Source organism: Taudactylus pleione, unplaced genomic scaffold (genome assembly GCF_031769625.1).
Source record: "Taudactylus pleione unplaced genomic scaffold, aTauple2 ptg000522l, whole genome shotgun sequence".
NCBI classification, from domain to species: Eukaryota; Metazoa; Chordata; class Amphibia; order Anura; family Myobatrachidae; genus Taudactylus; species Taudactylus pleione.
The window spans coordinates 4399184-4415687 of NW_028284924.1; the positions used below are offsets into that span (position 1 = coordinate 4399184).

The 16504-nt window shown below is 41.8% G+C and overlaps 1 protein-coding gene across 1 annotated transcript in view; it reads right to left on the minus strand.

Moving 5' to 3' along the window:
* Positions 1 to 1626: 1626 nt before the first annotated feature.
* LOC148501292 (lutropin-choriogonadotropic hormone receptor-like) overlaps positions 1627 to 16504 on the minus strand; it is a 216859-nt gene continuing 201981 nt past the window's right edge. The window contains exons 10-11 of the mRNA XM_088450689.1: positions 13694 to 13765; positions 1627 to 2758 (exon numbers count right to left, since the gene is read on the minus strand). Coding sequence (XP_088306815.1) covers positions 1627 to 2758; positions 13694 to 13765 — 1204 coding nt within the window. The remainder of the gene's footprint in view (positions 2759 to 13693; positions 13766 to 16504) is intronic.

A 16504-nucleotide genomic window follows, 5' to 3' on the forward strand; every position in this document is an offset into this window, starting at 1 on the left:
TAATCACTAGATCCATTCCACACTTTAGTCAGTGCTACCTGCCCCACACCTGTTTGGGAGGAGAATAAAAAATAAGTACCTTAATCTACAGTATGAGACTAAACCAAAGCTTTGTTTTTAAATGGGCAGCGGCGGTGATGGAGGGATTCAGTACTTTTGTGTACCTTTTTTTTTATTCCAATAGTTACAGTAAGTGTTTCCCGGGGTTAAAGTGGGGCAGAACTGCGTTCCGTCATTTATACGTGGACACAGTACCAGTTCCACCTAACCCGGTCTGTCGCCGCAAGAAGTTGCCAGGTGCCCGCTGAGATTTTGTTTCCAGCGGGCGCCCGACTCCCTACAGCGGCAGCCGGAGGCTGGAGTTCACTACTGAGCTCTGGCTCCCGCAGTGGGCACTATGGGAGAGCCATCATGACGTCTCTCCCATAGGAATCGGTATGATTTACCCCCGGATGCAAGTCCGTCGGTTGGAATCCTGACAGCGGCTGCCCGACATGGGTAAAAATCCTGATCGTCCCTAAGGTAAGTATTCACTAACCTAATTCCCTCCCCTAACCTTCCCCCCAGTGCCTAATCCTAATCTCCCCTCTTAAGTGCCTAAGCCTAACCCCCCTTCCCCGCCGCATAAGCCTAAATCCCCCCCTGGGGTGCCTAACCCTAACCACCCCCCCCCCCGGGGTGCCTAACCCTCCCTTCCACTAGCCTAACCCTAACCTCCCAGGGGGGAGTCCTAAACCTAGCCCCGCCCCCCCCGGGTGGCCACCTGATTGTTCTGCGTGTGGGGACCACCCAATATGTCGGCCGTCATATCGCACTGTGTATGGGGCCCTTAACAGTTAATGTTTTCCATGTCACCAGTGGATCTTTAAAATGTATCGTTAGTAATGAATACACCTGTTCCATCAGCTAGATGGTCTGCAAACTGTGAACTGTTAAGCACGGTTTTGCGTAACACTGCCCTACACTGTGTAATAAACATCTATCACTAAATATCCCCGCCCACCTCCAAAAAAACAACCAATCATCACCAATACATCTGTCCAGTCACATGGCAGCTTACTAGCGCAGAGGGAGTTTTTTCAAACCTTCTAAAGAGGTTATTTGGAGAAGTTGTCTATAGCAACCAATCAGAGCAGCCATCCTTTATCTAGTAAATTCTATAAAATGATAGCTAAAATCTTATTCGTTGTAATGGGCAAAACTTCCATTTATCCTCTTGAATCTTTTGAAAGGTTTGAGAAATCTCCCCAACAGTGATCCGGGTACCTTATAAAAATAAACTTCTCTCAGACAACATCACTTTGGTGACAGACACCATCAGTGAATATAAAGTTGCCCCCGGCTGCCTTGTTTCTGCAGAATGTGGTTACATATTTTGTTTTCGTACAACATTATGCTTGAGTTAACGCCTCTGTGTATCAGGATAATGTTAAACACAATTTGTGACGGGACAGAATCCATCGTCAGATACTCATCTGTTCATTTAAAAAGATTTAATACAAAAATACAGGTTTACAACAATTAAAATAGTCTTCTACATACATAAATAAATTTACATATTTACAGAGACTCCCTATTTGTGAAATTGTTGTCTTTATAAATAAGTATAACGAACGAGTAGGAGCTTTAACTGTCTATGCACGCTGGTTTGTCATTTACACTCAAGTACTGGCTAGCAAACGTTGTAAGATGCAGATCACCCCGCATGCTTGTTTTTGGTCCCGTGTACAAGCTTTCGGTTTTGCAGTTGGAGGTATAGGTGTTAAAGTTGTTGACTCTGTACAGTTCTGCCTGGAGCTTGCAACAACCAAATCTGCTCATAAGCAAGAAGAAATCCCTTCGAAATGCTTTGGTAAAAATAGCATACAAAAACGGGTTTGCGCATGAGTTCACAGGGTAAAACAACACCAGCAGTATTTTTGAATTGGTCACTGTGATGAGAGGAACTTTGAAGGCCGCTGAAATGGCAAAGAATGATATGGGCGCCATACAGGTAAAGTCGGTGAAGATGAGCACGGCCATTTTCTTGGCTATTTTTGTATCTTTGTTAGTTGGCGTGAGTTCCGGATTTTGGACAGCTATGTAGATTTTAATGTAACAGGCGCATATAATGATGAAGGCTAGGACATTGAGCACCAAGATGATGATTATATATGCTTGAGAAAGGGGTGTTTCGATGTCCATCGGTAGGCAGATGCTGACTTTAATGTAGTTGCTAACTCCGACAAGTGGCAGAAGTGCAATGAGCAGTGAAAATATCCATCCTCCCAGCATAATGATAATTGCGTGCCTCAGTCGGAGCTTTCGGTCGAGTTGCATCGCGTAGGTGATCGTGTGCCAGCGCTCCAGGGTGATGATAGTCAAGGTATAGACCGAAAGCTCGCTCGCAAACACCGTGAAGAAGCCAGCTGCGCTGCAGCCGCTTCCGGTTTGCCAGTCAATGGCATGATTGTAATACTGACTCTTAGTCTTGGAGTCGACCGATGCAATTAGCAATAAATAAATGCCCATGCAAAAGTCTGCAAAGGACAGGTTGCACATTAGGAAGCGAGGGACAGTGAGCTTGTAATGACTCGTCGTCAAGACTAACAGGACCACGGCGTTCCCTGCAATAGCTAGTACACTAATAAACCAGATCAGCACTCGGAGGAAGTCGTAGCCCATGATGTCTTCACAAGGGTTAAATGCATCTGGCTCCGGACTGCATTGAAGTGTTTTTGGCGGACACAAGTATTCGAAGTACTCCATCACTTCAGCACTGAAAAAAAAAAAAAAAAGAAATTCAATCTTTTTTTAGATAATGCTGAGTTTTTCCAAAATTTGGATTGTACATGAACTCCTGTAACCTTTGCTAAATTTTACACTTTACAGCCTGTTTTTTTTTTTTTATTATTTATTTTTTTTTTTTTATTAATGCCTATATATGATGCCTTGGATGCAACAGCTTTTGAAAATATTTCTAGAATTCTAGTGGTGCATGTGGCCAAATAGGAAAGAAAAGGGCTGCACGTGGTCCTGTATGGTCATCGTACAACATAATTTTCAATCAACATCTGAAAGATGCCCATTCAAATATTGATTGTGATCAGCTGTCTTTTCTGGCCTATGCACTCTGAAATCTGCCGTTAGGTCTAATGCAACCTGAAATGCCTTCACGGTAAAAAAATTCTAAGCTTTTCTGGCTACATTAATGAATAGAGCTGCTTACGGCGACTTATTTTAGTGATGAAAGGGATGCTTGTTTTCATTTTATACCGCATGGGCCCTTGAAGAACAACAAAAGATTGTCAATATATCGTGTATAAAATGCTACTCTACTCGCAATCTCTGGATTATTAAATTTAATCTCTCTTTCCACCCCAAACATGTACATATTAGCATACGATGGGGCCCCATCGCACATCCATTAAGCTGCAAATAAAATTTATCAAAAAAAAAAAATCTTAGTGAGAATAAGGTGTAATAATTGCAAAGTAATATCCAGGGGATGTTCAAAAAGAAATTCTTTAACTGCTTCTAAGCGGTATTATGGTGTATAAACTATACAGATATATGTGCAGGCAACCGGCTGAGTTACATTTATTAAGGGAGTGCTGAACACCTACGTTTTGTACACATATTCAATCTCTTGATACTGTACCAGCGATTAAGAGTTGATTGTTAGGGCACCCCTGTCTAATGTATTTCATCTAGTGAATCTTGCTGCACGGTGCACTTTGTTTGGTCTGCTGCTGGTATTGGTCTGAACTATTTGCTGCTACAGCACTATTTACACTTTTTACATACATTTTTGGCACTACAGTGAATTTTGCACATTGCATTTGACACTCAAATTGATTAATATGGTGGATATTGAAGGAGACGACACTGATAGTGGTGGTACACAGATCCTCTACCCAGTTGGAGATCAGTATAGTTATTCAGAATCTGAGGCCGAGGCTATACTCTATAATGCAGAATTGGCTGATCAATTGGCATCTATCTCACACAAGGAATTATACCGCAACCTTTTAAAATATAAAAAAAAGAGAAGTGGACGATTTCTATCATGGCCTTATGTTAAGCGGTTATTATCATGTAAAAAAGATCCCTAGAGGATTAAGAATCAAGAATATTCCCACCATAGGTAGACACGATCCCGCTTACTGTATCCGGTGGGTCGCTATTCTCAACAAATGTTCTTTCGATCTCACACTCTTAATCATTTATCAATCTACCAAAGAACTCAATACATCACCATATTTGAGACAACATAAATCCACCTTAGAAAGTGATACTAGTGTGAATTGGTATGAAAAGCTTAACAGCCAAATCCAGCAGTATAAACGCAAGCTTATAAAGTTCAAGAAGTAAAAGCGCATAAAGGTCGATGTGGACTATGAATTCCACACTGTGTATCAGTGGACCCAGAACAAAAAATCCGAGTATAGAAAACCATTCTTTAGGAGAAATAGGCAGAATGCTAGAGACAGGGATACATCCAATGAATTTAGATCCTCACGGAGTGACTCTGAGAGATCTGACAGTTGATTTTATAAAAAAAACTATACCAGCACCCTTTAGGGGTAAGCACACGCTCGAAAGAAGGAGTTGAAGGAGATGTCATACAAGGTGTGGAAGCCAGTGGCAGAGGATGGGGCAAGAAACTCCCAATACCAAGGAAAATCTAGTGGTAAACCTGTCTTCATACCAACTTTCTGACATAGAAACTAAAGTACTAGCCAAAGGTCTATCATTTGTACCATCGGTACCATTTGATACCTTACAATGGCAAATTGAGCAACATAGACTTCATCGCCAATTGAAATTAAAAGAACATTTTTCTAAAGTCACATCTAAAGAACCTGCACATAATGAGCCTATACCCCAACAGCTGCTAAAACTTCAATTGCGGTCTACGTTTGAACCGCAATCGTTCAATGCATCTATAAAAACGTACATGAGACTGTTAGATTCTGAAGTGGGAGCTGTCACAACCAATATGTCATGCATGAGAAATAATCTCAATAAAGATGAATATCGAGCCCTTCAGGTACTTACAAATAACGACAATTTGATTTTCAGACCTGCAGACAAAGGGAGTGCCCTACTGCTTCCAGACTTGGTTAATTATGTCACAAATCTATTCACAACTTGAGAACAAGGCCACCTACCATATGCTACCAACAGATCCATCCAATATTTTTAAGAATGAACTTTTAAAGGTTCTCAATCATGCCAAAAAGAGGGGACAGATTACAGCTAAGCTATATGAAGCCCTAATACCATTTTATCCTGTGGTCCCAGTATTTTTACACCACGCCCAAGATCCATAAAACACTTGTCAACCCGCCGGGTCGACCCATAATAGCAGCGAGGGGATCATTGCTACAACCTACGGCTGTCTTTTTGGACTCTGTTATGCAACCTTGTATCAGGAACGATCCTTTCTTTCTGTTGGATACATCCACTCTACTAAGTAGACTTAATGAACTTCCGCAATACGATGAAGAAATATGGCTATTCAGCATGGATGTTAATAGCTTATACACCATAATACCGTATGAAGCTGGCTTAGAAGCAATTAAAGAATTTCTTTCTGAACATCCCCTATATGAAGGACCAGACCTGGATATTACTTTGCAATTATTACATCTTATTCTCTCTAAAAAAAAAAATAATATTTTTTGATGATAAATTTTATATGCAGCGTAATTGATGTGCGTTGGGTTTCAGTGTGGCTCCATCGTATGCTAATATTTACATGTTTGGGATGGAAAGGGAGATTTTCTTTAATAATCCAGAGATTGTGCGTAGAGTTGCATTTTATACACGATATATTGACGATCTTTTGTTGTTCTGGAAGGGCCCATGCGATGACCTTATTGCCATTATTGATAAACGCAAGCCCAGTTTAATTGACCTATACGGTTAGTGTTAAACATGTACATTTTTTAGATGTCAATATACTGTATGTATGAACGGAGGTGTCATTTCTACCAGGCTTTTTTCCAAGGAGACAGATAGGAATAATTTGCTACATTATCGGAGTTGCTATCCTAAACCCTTAATCACCGGTCTCCCATACTCGCAACTGCTTTGAATAAAGCGTATTACATCCGATCCATTAAAAGCAGAAATACAAATGAATGAAATGACAATAAATTTATTGACCGAGGATATGATGAGAAGGCACTGATGGCCACTAAAATCAAGGTCATGGGGCTTGATAAAGAGGAATTGTTACATTCCAAACATAAAGAAAAGCCTAAATTCATACCTTGGGTCAATAACTATACAGAAACCAGTAAATATATCAATAACGTTTCTAAAAAAACATTGGCCCATTATCCAGACTGATGCTGAGCTATAGCTTTCGGAAACAAGAATTATGTTTCGTTATACCAGAGGATGTAATCTGAAAGATATACTTGTCAAAACTGACACCACGAAAAAGGGATATAAGCCCACCGTTAAAAAAACTGGGTTGTGTCAGGTGCACATATATGACATGTAGATACATGCTCCCAGGCGATAGTTTCTACCACCCCCATTCGGGTAAGAAATATCTAATAAAGCGCAACGGAATTTGCTGCGCTATATAAGAAACTGTTAATAAATAAATGGACATACTTACCTGTAACTAATTTTGTGGTATATCAAATATGTGCGGCCTTTCCTATATCGGTAAAACCAAACGACCATTTAAGGATAGGATGGCCGCCGACCATTCGGCCATTAGATCTGTGCTTAAATCGGGTAACAGTGACCAACCGTTAGCAAGGCATTTTGCATCTGCGCCCCACTCGCTATCATCATTAAAATATTGCATGATTGCTCACATTCCCCCCATGGTTAGAGGGGGTAATAGGGGTCTCATCCTATTAAGATGTGAGGCTCGTTGGATACGCCACTTAGGTTCCCTTGTTCACAAGGGTCTTAACGAGCAACTGGGACTCATTTTCTTTACTTAATTATGTATATTCTGGTTTGTTCTACAAATTTATAATATTTTTCAATTTTTGGCTAGGTACTATTCATTCATCCACTATCAACAGCCAACACTAAGATATTTGTTATCCTCAATATATCCTATTCGCTATGGAGAGCATAGGTAATAATTCTGACTATGGGATATATGATATATTATGATGCAGGAGACTGTCATCTGTAGTTTTAGATCGTATATTTCATATTTGTTATAGCCGTTGCTATTGTGATGGACGCACTCTGCCACTGTTGTGCACTATAGCTATGATGATGTCAGTAAGACGAGCCTTTGGCCGGGAGGGAGGTCCCGTCCCGGCACTCGGCGTGCATTCACGGGGTGATAGACATTTAAGGTAAGATGATTTTTGTGTTTGTTAATCCTGATGAAAATGCCAAATTAAAAGCACTGAAAAGTTGATCCACCTACATGCTGGTTCTAAACCCCGGCGGTATGTCAGCGGTTTGGAGGCGGTTTTGCTGTCCACAGATTTACTAATGCCAAAACCACTGCTAAAACGCCGTCAAAGCACACTTTAGAACAGAATTGAATACCGAAGAACCATCAATGTTTTAGACCATAGAAAGAATAGAATAAAAACCCCTGATTTATCAAGCAGGGGTTTTCAAAACCACCATAAAATTGGCAGAAAACACTTAGTGGCATATGAGAAGTCCGGTATTGGTGCATTATACAGATTCTGATATTCACCCATTTGAACCCGGGTTTTGTTCCATCTGTAAGGTGATCTGAGAACTGCATTTGCATGATGGTACGGATGTTCCCATATTTTTTTAGAATGTGGTGTTAATAAAGATTTACATTGTTTTTATACACCTGGAGTTTGTTCTTTTCTCTATTTGCATTCTTGGTTGGAGTGGAAAGAAAAGGGAGAAGATTTAAAGATACCTTTATGAGCATGGTGCATGTTTATTTATGTAAGCGTGAAATGTAAGCCATCATTTGGAAATTGCCTTTACACACATTTTATTTCCATACTCCTTTGAGAACACAATACCAAGGTGTTGGTTGAAGATTACTCCTACTTTGGTTTTCTGGGAACTTACACTTTTTGTGTCTTTAGTCAGACTTTTTTGTCCTCATTAGTGTATATATCTTCTTCACCCACATATATCCACCTTTCTTGGAGAGATACCACCAGTGGAAGAAAGAAGATACAACAATTAGATCTGTATGGAACAACTTGTTGGCGCAGCTGGAAGCCCCTGTTTTTGAATTTTAGGAAAGGAATAGAATAGCATCTTATCCACTGTGGTCTTTTTCTATGATAAAAAATAGTTTGCTGCTTTCTATAGCAAATAGAGTAGCACAAATGATCTGTTTCTATGATTTCCGGTCAATGTTCTTTCTATAAAAGCACTATTAAATTAATTTGAATAGAATATATTATAATCTGCAGTGGTTTCAACAGTGAAATAGAATAGAAACCACTGCCAAATAGAACACGCCGCGGCGTATTGTCATTTAGAAACCGCCAGGGATCGACGGGAGTTTGTTTAGACATCAAAACATACCTTTATAAATGCTGTCAATTGGAAATAGAATCCGCCATTAATTGACAGCGGTTTCTAAATTACACATAAACCGCCGCTTAGTAAATTTATCCCAAAGTCTCTCTTGTGGTCCTTCCTGCCTCCTGCAGGTATGGACACCGGCCTCCTGGCCAGGCTTGGCTGCCACAACTTCACACAGTCTTCGAGATCTGTGGTCACTGGTTTCCAGGCACACTGGGCTCTGTAGCTGCCACAGTCCCACTTGGACTGTCTCTGCTGGCAGCCTGACTGGTCTGCCTTGTTAGCCTCACCTGAGCTCTGTCCACAAGGCAGTCTCTAGGTGTGGTCACCTGCCTGTATTTCTCGCCATTGAGGACACCATTAATAATGACCAAATCCCCAACTCCACTTGCTGAAATGCAGCCCCAAGCTTGCAAGGAATTTCCACCATGCTTCACTGTTGCCTGTAGACACTCATTATTGTACCACTCTCCAGTCCTTCAGCGAACAAACTGCCTTCTGTTACAGCCAAATATTTCCAGTCCAGAGCACCTGCTGCCATTTTTCTGCACCCCAGTTTCTATGTTTTCGTGCAAAGTTGAGTCGCTTGGCCTTGTTTCCGCATCAAAGGTATGGCTTTTTGACTGCAATTCTTCCATGAAGACCACTTCTGGCCAGACTTCTCTATACAGTAGTTGGGTTTCTGGTTTCTGCCAGTTCTGAGCTGATGGCACTGCTAGACATCTTCTGATTTCGAAGAGAAGTAAGCATGATGTGTCTCTCATCTGATGCACTAAGTTTTCTTTGCCGACCCCTGCGTCTACGTTGCCCGTTTCTTTGTGCTTCTTCAAAAGAGCTTGAACAGCATATCTTGAAACCTCAGTCTGCTTTGAAATCTTTGCCTGGGAGAGACCTTGCTGATGCAGTATAAATACCTTGTTTATTTTTGCTATGCTCAGTCTTGCCATGGTGTATGACCTGTGACATGAAATGGTCTTCCGCAACCTCAGCTTTGTAGCTGAGCTTGGCTGTTCCTCACCCAGTCTTAAGCCTCCTACACAGCTGTTTCAGTTAATGACTGTGTTTCAACCTACATATGAAAATGATGATCATTATCACATTGGTTAATCATACACCTGGCTATAATCCTACAAAATCCATGACTTTGTGTAAGTGTACCCAGAAGAATTGATGCGGTTTTGATGGCAAAGGGTGGTCACACCAAATATTGATATGATTTAGATTTCTGTTCATTCACTTTGCATTTTGATTTTAATTGATAAAAATAAACTATTTATACTTCTATTTTTGAAAGCATTCTTACTTTTATTCCACACTTGCCTAAAATGTGTATGTGTGTATATATATATATATATATATATGTGTGTGTGTGTTTGTGTGTGTGTATATGTATATATATATATATATATATATATATATAAAATAAAAACCAGGTAAGCCCGTACTCACTGCAGCAAAGTCATCCACTCGGGGTGCATGCTCAATGTAACCAACAATCTCTTGCGGTCCATTTGTACAAAAAATCCAAAATTAGGGCACTCACCATCTCAGCAATAAAAAAATGTCCTTTTATTATTACATACCACCATTATTACAGTCCCATATTAGGCCTTTGTAAAGGTTAAAGATGATCACAAGGTGCTCAAGCCATCAGTAAAGGTGTACCTGTAACGTAGCGTTTTGCATGCAGATACACCCGCAGACGCACACAGAACATAGGCATGCTGCATATCATTTTAATCAGCAGAAGCTGCTTGTGCGTCCTATTTGCATCACTGTGTGAATGAGACACATTTGAAGGTAAAAGTTGCTTGGCGATACTGAGTCACGCAACGGCATGGCGCGACTAGAAGGGCTGTATAACGCACAAGGCTAGATGTATTAGGACATATCTGTATACATCTTTTATCGTTCCTTATATGTACTATGAGGAGAAAAGGGAAGGAGAGTGGACTACACAGGTGGACAAGATCAGATTGGCCATATAATGTGTGTCACCTTCCAATGATTGCAACTGAGGTGCATCCTATAGTAATAATGCACATGGTAAAAAAAGAGAAAAAAGTACTTCTATAAAAAAAACGTTCTGTATATGAATTATTCCCTCCTGCGATGCTGATTATGGACATGAATTATCTCCATTAATTATGACAATGAGTAGACGGTGTGGCTTTTAATTTGTCATTGTTTTTTGTTTAAAATTTTTCACGTTTCTTCATATTTTCGCCTATTTTTCACTTTATAACTATCACTCATTTTCACTAGGTATTATCATCACCACATTACACTCTGTACTGGTAAGTTTTTTTTTTTTTGTATGCATCAACTACTAGATAATTTATTTTATACATAGACACATATACATTGTCTTATTACCACCACATATGGCCCGAACAAACATTTTGTGAGTCCCGACAGTGTGGCCCACTGTCGGGACTCACAAAATGTTTGTTCGGGCCATATGTGGTGGTAATAAGACAATATATATGTGTCTATGTATAAAATAAATGATCTAGTAGTTGATGCATACAAAAAAAAAACAACTTACCAGTACAGAGTGTAATATAATATACGGCCCACACCCCTGGCAGTGTTTACTGTATTTAAAGCTGGCAACGCTGGTCTCTAAAGCGGTCAGAAGCCTCTGGTCAGAGGCCAGCGTTCCCAGTGATGCAGTCTCCCGCGATGAGAAGAGCCTGCGCCTGCCACTCTGGATCTAGTTAGATCCAGTCAGTGGCAGCGTCTACAAGGGACGGTGGTAGTGAAGACGGCGTGGACTGGAGCGGTGCCCAGCGGCCATCATAAAGAATGGTAAGTGCTGCACAGGTGAGTGGGGCCTGTTCTATACTGGGGCTTTATATAAGGGGCATTACTGGAGGCTCTGCATAAGGGGCACTACTAAGGACATAATGGAGGCTCTGCATAAGGGGCATTACTGGGGTCACAACATAAGTGGAATTACTTGGGGCACTGCATAAGGGGCACTAGGGACATTACTGGGGGCTCTGCATAAGGGGCATTACTGGGGCACTGCATAAAGGCCACTACTATGGCACTGGATAATTGGCATTGCATAATGGGCACAAATTCAGGGGACATTGCATAAGGGGCACTACTACAGGGGGCACTGCATTGGTTTTTATTAATAAACCTATCAAAATTGCATATAAGACTTTTTTTTGTGGCCCACACACTTGACCTTGAATATTCAGCCCGGTTGGTATTTTGAGTTTGACATGCCTGACCTAGTATAAGGAATAGGATAATTAATTCTGCCTATATACTACAAAACCCTATCTCAGGGTGAATTTCTTCTTTCATTTCCCTTTGCATTTGATTCCCTTGTTGGCTGTTGACAGTCTTTTACCTTATGGGAACAAATAAAAAGTTAGGTTTTAACATATATCACAGAATAGGAGTGTGCCCTAGATATAGAGTACTTTTTTCTTTTTTTATCGTTCCTTATAGCCCTTGATTTCTTCAAGCAAAACATCTATTAAGGACATTCATCTTCTGATGGTTATAATAGTGCTGAGACCACCTTTCTTTGTTCCCATTAATTTTGAGGAGGGGATGCAGTCGTCATGTGTGCAATGACTATCTGAAATGCTGACATTCCTAGAATGCTGACAGTTAGGGATAGCTGCAGGAGGGGAAATCAGGGTCAGGTTGTGGGTTGGGGAAGGTTAGACTTAGGCTGCGGGTGGGACGGTTGGTTAAGGTTGGACTATGGGAGCAGAGGGTTAGGGTCAGGCTGTCGGGGAAAGAGTAGAGTTAGGGATTAGCATTACCACCAAAACCGCCGCAGGATCAGCCTGAACTCACTGACGGCTGACAGCCGACAGCCGGAAATCACAGAAGTCCCCACTGGACCACCAGGAACGATTTGTCGAATTATAATTATGTCAACATTCCAACAGTGTTGACATAATGAATGTCATGCTGCATGCCGACAAGACATACCAAACAGCTTTAGGAGTCCAGTTAAGAGATCCTGCTGTTACTGGCTGCATAACTTATTTTATCTCTCCCAGTGAAGTCCCTGGTGCGCGCCACCTTTTTTATTCTATAGTTCTATCCAACCCGGAGGAGCTATATTGCTTCCAAAGACCATGCTAATTAACAACTGTACCTGCTCATATTAGGGCACACTTAAAAAGTATACAGGGTAGCTAGAAAATATTTACACATCAGTACCTTAATGTCATCTGATGTTGGACAGACCCCTTTAAAACAAATCCTGTTTAATAATATTCTCATATAAAATTAATTGCACAGATTTTGTGTTTAGGTGGTGTCAGATGTACACTTTGAATGTTAGAGTTATCACTTTAGAAAAGCCAATAGTGGACAGTTATTCTCACGGTAACACATTGACGTAAACAGGGAATGGTGCAGCGTTCTAGAGTGCAATGTACTTTCCTTGTGATAGAAGCATTCACCCGTAAATTCAGTGTCAGCAAAGAAGTGATTGAGTACAATGAATACTAACTGGGACAAGGCTAATGTTTGCAGACAGAGTGATGGCATATGAGTAGCATGGACAGGATCGGTATGAAATACCACCGGACCGGCACCAGTGAAGATCCCGACAGCAGCTAAGGTAAGTACTAATTAACCTAACCCTCAGGGGTGCCAACCCTAACCTCCCCCCCAAGTGCTAAACCAAACCCTCCCTTCCCTGCAACCTAAACCAAAGTCTCCCGGGGGGGGAGGGGTGCCTATCCCTAACCTCCCCCCCGGGGGTGCCTAACCAACCCTTCCCCTAACCCTCCCAGGGAGGTGCCTAACCCTAAGTCCCCCCCCCGGGAGCTCCTACCCTACCCCCCTAACCCTACCTGTCCGCCACAGCCCCTGGCTTACCTTCTATCAGGATGCCGGGCGTGGGGCTCCCGGCGTAGGTAAATTGACAGGCGTCAGGATTTAGACGTCTGTCATTAGACCCTTGCTGGGATGCCGACGGTCGGCATTTAGACCTTTGGCATCCTGACTGCATACCGCATGGACATGTTCAGTACATGAAGACCAGCAACAAGATCATTGGACTGCACGTGTCACTCAGAAACCGAATTTGAAAGCCTAAATGTGTGCCTTTTACCCAAAGTGTTCTGAAATACATTTTTTTTATATACTGTATGTGACTTGTAGTTATTTTTATGAAACAATTAAAACTATAGTGACTCACTTGTACTTTGAGTCATTCATTTGTCTCCGTGGCATATTATCACATTGGTTTGTTAGGTTTCCAAAGGGAGAATTTAACCTGGAGTAAGAAGACAGCAGAAGAAAAACAATTATAGATTTTTGTCACAAACTACAGCACTTGGCAGTCAGCATTACAAACCATATAAATAAAAAATAAACATAAAAACACAGCAAGAACATACGAGGTGGCCAGAGAAGGTATAGACATAAGAGATGGATGGGAAGTGCCCAGCCTGTGTCACAGTCTATACGAGAGGGTCTAGCGCAGGCAATATGTGCTTATAGGAGTTAGAAATATGGAATAGCGAAGAAGTGGGTTTTGAGTGAGTCTGGACAGGCAGATTATGGAGTTCCGTAAGTGGGAAGTACTACGTGAGAAGTCTTGCAGTTTGGAGTGAGAGTTGGTTATCAGAGGAGGAGAGGTGTAGGTGAGCTGTAAATTAACGATGTAGGGTGGAGTGGTGCAGTGATTAAGGCCATGGGAAGAGAATAATGAATTCAGCTACTGTTTTTCGATTGTATTGTAAAGGGGATAAATGGGAGAGCAAAAAACGTCAGGAGGAGAGTGTAGTAGTCAAAACAGGAATGGGCAAGGGGTTTGGTTACATTCTGAGTGAGAAACAAGTGTATTCTGGCAATGTTTGGAAGGAAAAGTTGACAAGACTACCTAACGTACTGGAAGTATGACATAAAGCTGAAGTGATGATAACTGGATAAAGTATTGTGTCTACCGTGTGATAGATGAGGGTGTGGGTAGTTTCTCTAGTTGGGGAAAGATGATAAACTCTATTTTGGACATATTGAGCTTGAAGTAGCATTGGGACAGCTGAGTGGAGATGTCAGAGAGGCGGTTGGATACTGGATAAGAGAGAAAGAGAGAAGTAAGGGAAGGAAAAGATTATTTGAGTGTCTTCAGCATAGAGGTGATAGTGGAGGCCACTGGAGTGTTATCAGTTCACAGAGAGAAGAGATGTAAAAAGACGAGCAGAGCATCACTGAGAACAGAGCCATGAGGGATCTCAGCATATAAAGTGAGAGTGTAGAAGTGAGAAGGTTTCCTTGAGAATAGAAGAGATTAGCGAGTATTTTAAGCAACGGGGAGATGCTAGTGGAGAGGGAAAGGTTGAATAGGTGAGTTAAGTGTTCCTGCTAGGAAGGGCATCTTCTGCCGAAGGCACGGCCATTCCCGAAAAGGGGGGCATGGCTGGTCGGGGGAGTGGCTTTTTTAGCGGGGTGCCGCTTAAAGGGCAGGGTGCATTTTGCCTTTTTTAAATCGGGCAGGGTGTGGTGCCCCCCTAAAACAGCCTAGCGGGAAGTTAAGTGCCGGCAACCATTGGGATGCAGGGCTTGGCAATGTTGGGAGATAACATTGTTAAATTGACAAGAGAGGATTTAGAAGACCTTAAACTGATTCCTTCTTAAAAAGGGGAGTCTAGACATGCAAGTTGTTGTACATGTTATGCTCCTGATGAACTGGTCTGTGATGTTCTAAATTAAGACTTGCTTTTGCTCTGAACCTTGACCATTTGTGGACCCGCCAAAAGTGAGAGGACATTGGTCTTGGCTCCTAGCTTACTGATGGCAGTGACCGGTGTGGATGGGACAGCGCTGAAGTGGAATGGTGACTATAGCCCCAATAGACTAGGGTTGTGTAGTAGGTTATCTGTGTGGGCGGGATGTAGTCAGGATGCCGGCGGTCGAAATGCCGACCTCCGAAATCCCGACCGTGAAAGCCTGGCATGGGAGTATAGATAGGCGTCTAAATACCGACGCCTATCATTAGCCCCACGCCGAAATTCCGACGCCCAGCATACCAAATGTAGGCAAACCGGGCATCGGGAGCTCGTAGCCGTGGGGGGAGAGGGTTAAGTTTAGGGACTCCCGGGGGGACTTAGGGTTAGGCACCCCCAGGAGGGTTAGGCTAGGGGAAGGGTGGGTTATGGTCAGTCACCACCGAGGGGAGGTCACGGTTAGGCACCCCCACGGGAGGGTTAGGTTTACTGTGAGGGAGGGGGGTTACGTTTAGACACCCCTGGGGAGAGGTTAGGGATAGGCACCACTAAGGGAGGGTTGGAGTACTTACCTTAGTCGGGATCCTCAGCTTCCGAAGTCGGAATTTCAGCCGCTGGGCTTACAGTAGGTCCGGCTGTATTACATACTGATTCCGCCATGTGATTTTAAACTCATGGTGGTATTGGTTATCCTCAGCCAACACCCAAAGCTGCTTCAGGCACACTAGCCAGGGTGATTGGGCAAAAGAGCCACACATAAACATGGGTAAGAGGAAGGATGAGAATGAGGCTGGAGAGGTATGAGGAACGTGGTCGTGGGAAGTTTTGTGGCAGAAGGAGGAACGTGAGCAGACAGAGGAATTTAGCCTATCCAGGTGTCTTATTATATACTCTGCAATGATCTTAGTTTTCATGTTGTATTATAATTTCTAATTTAAATACTATAGTTTTCTAGAGAACACAAATCAATTTTGCAATTTGGTAACATAGTAATTCTGTTCAGAGAACATTAAAAACCTAATTATATGCTGTATATATTTACTGTACATGTTGCAGAAGTATATACTGTACATTGGTAATACAGAGCATGGCATTGATCAATGTGATGCTATTACTTTTCCAGCTGTTACCAATTGTTTATTTTAAAGAATGTTCTGTTCAGAAAATTCAGAAACAACTGTGGATGAGGCTAATTTAACATAGAAAATAAATGTTTTAAGCTATTGCACCACAATTCTGAAGGCTTTTAAAGAAAAATATAAACATTAAAAATGTTAACTATTAAT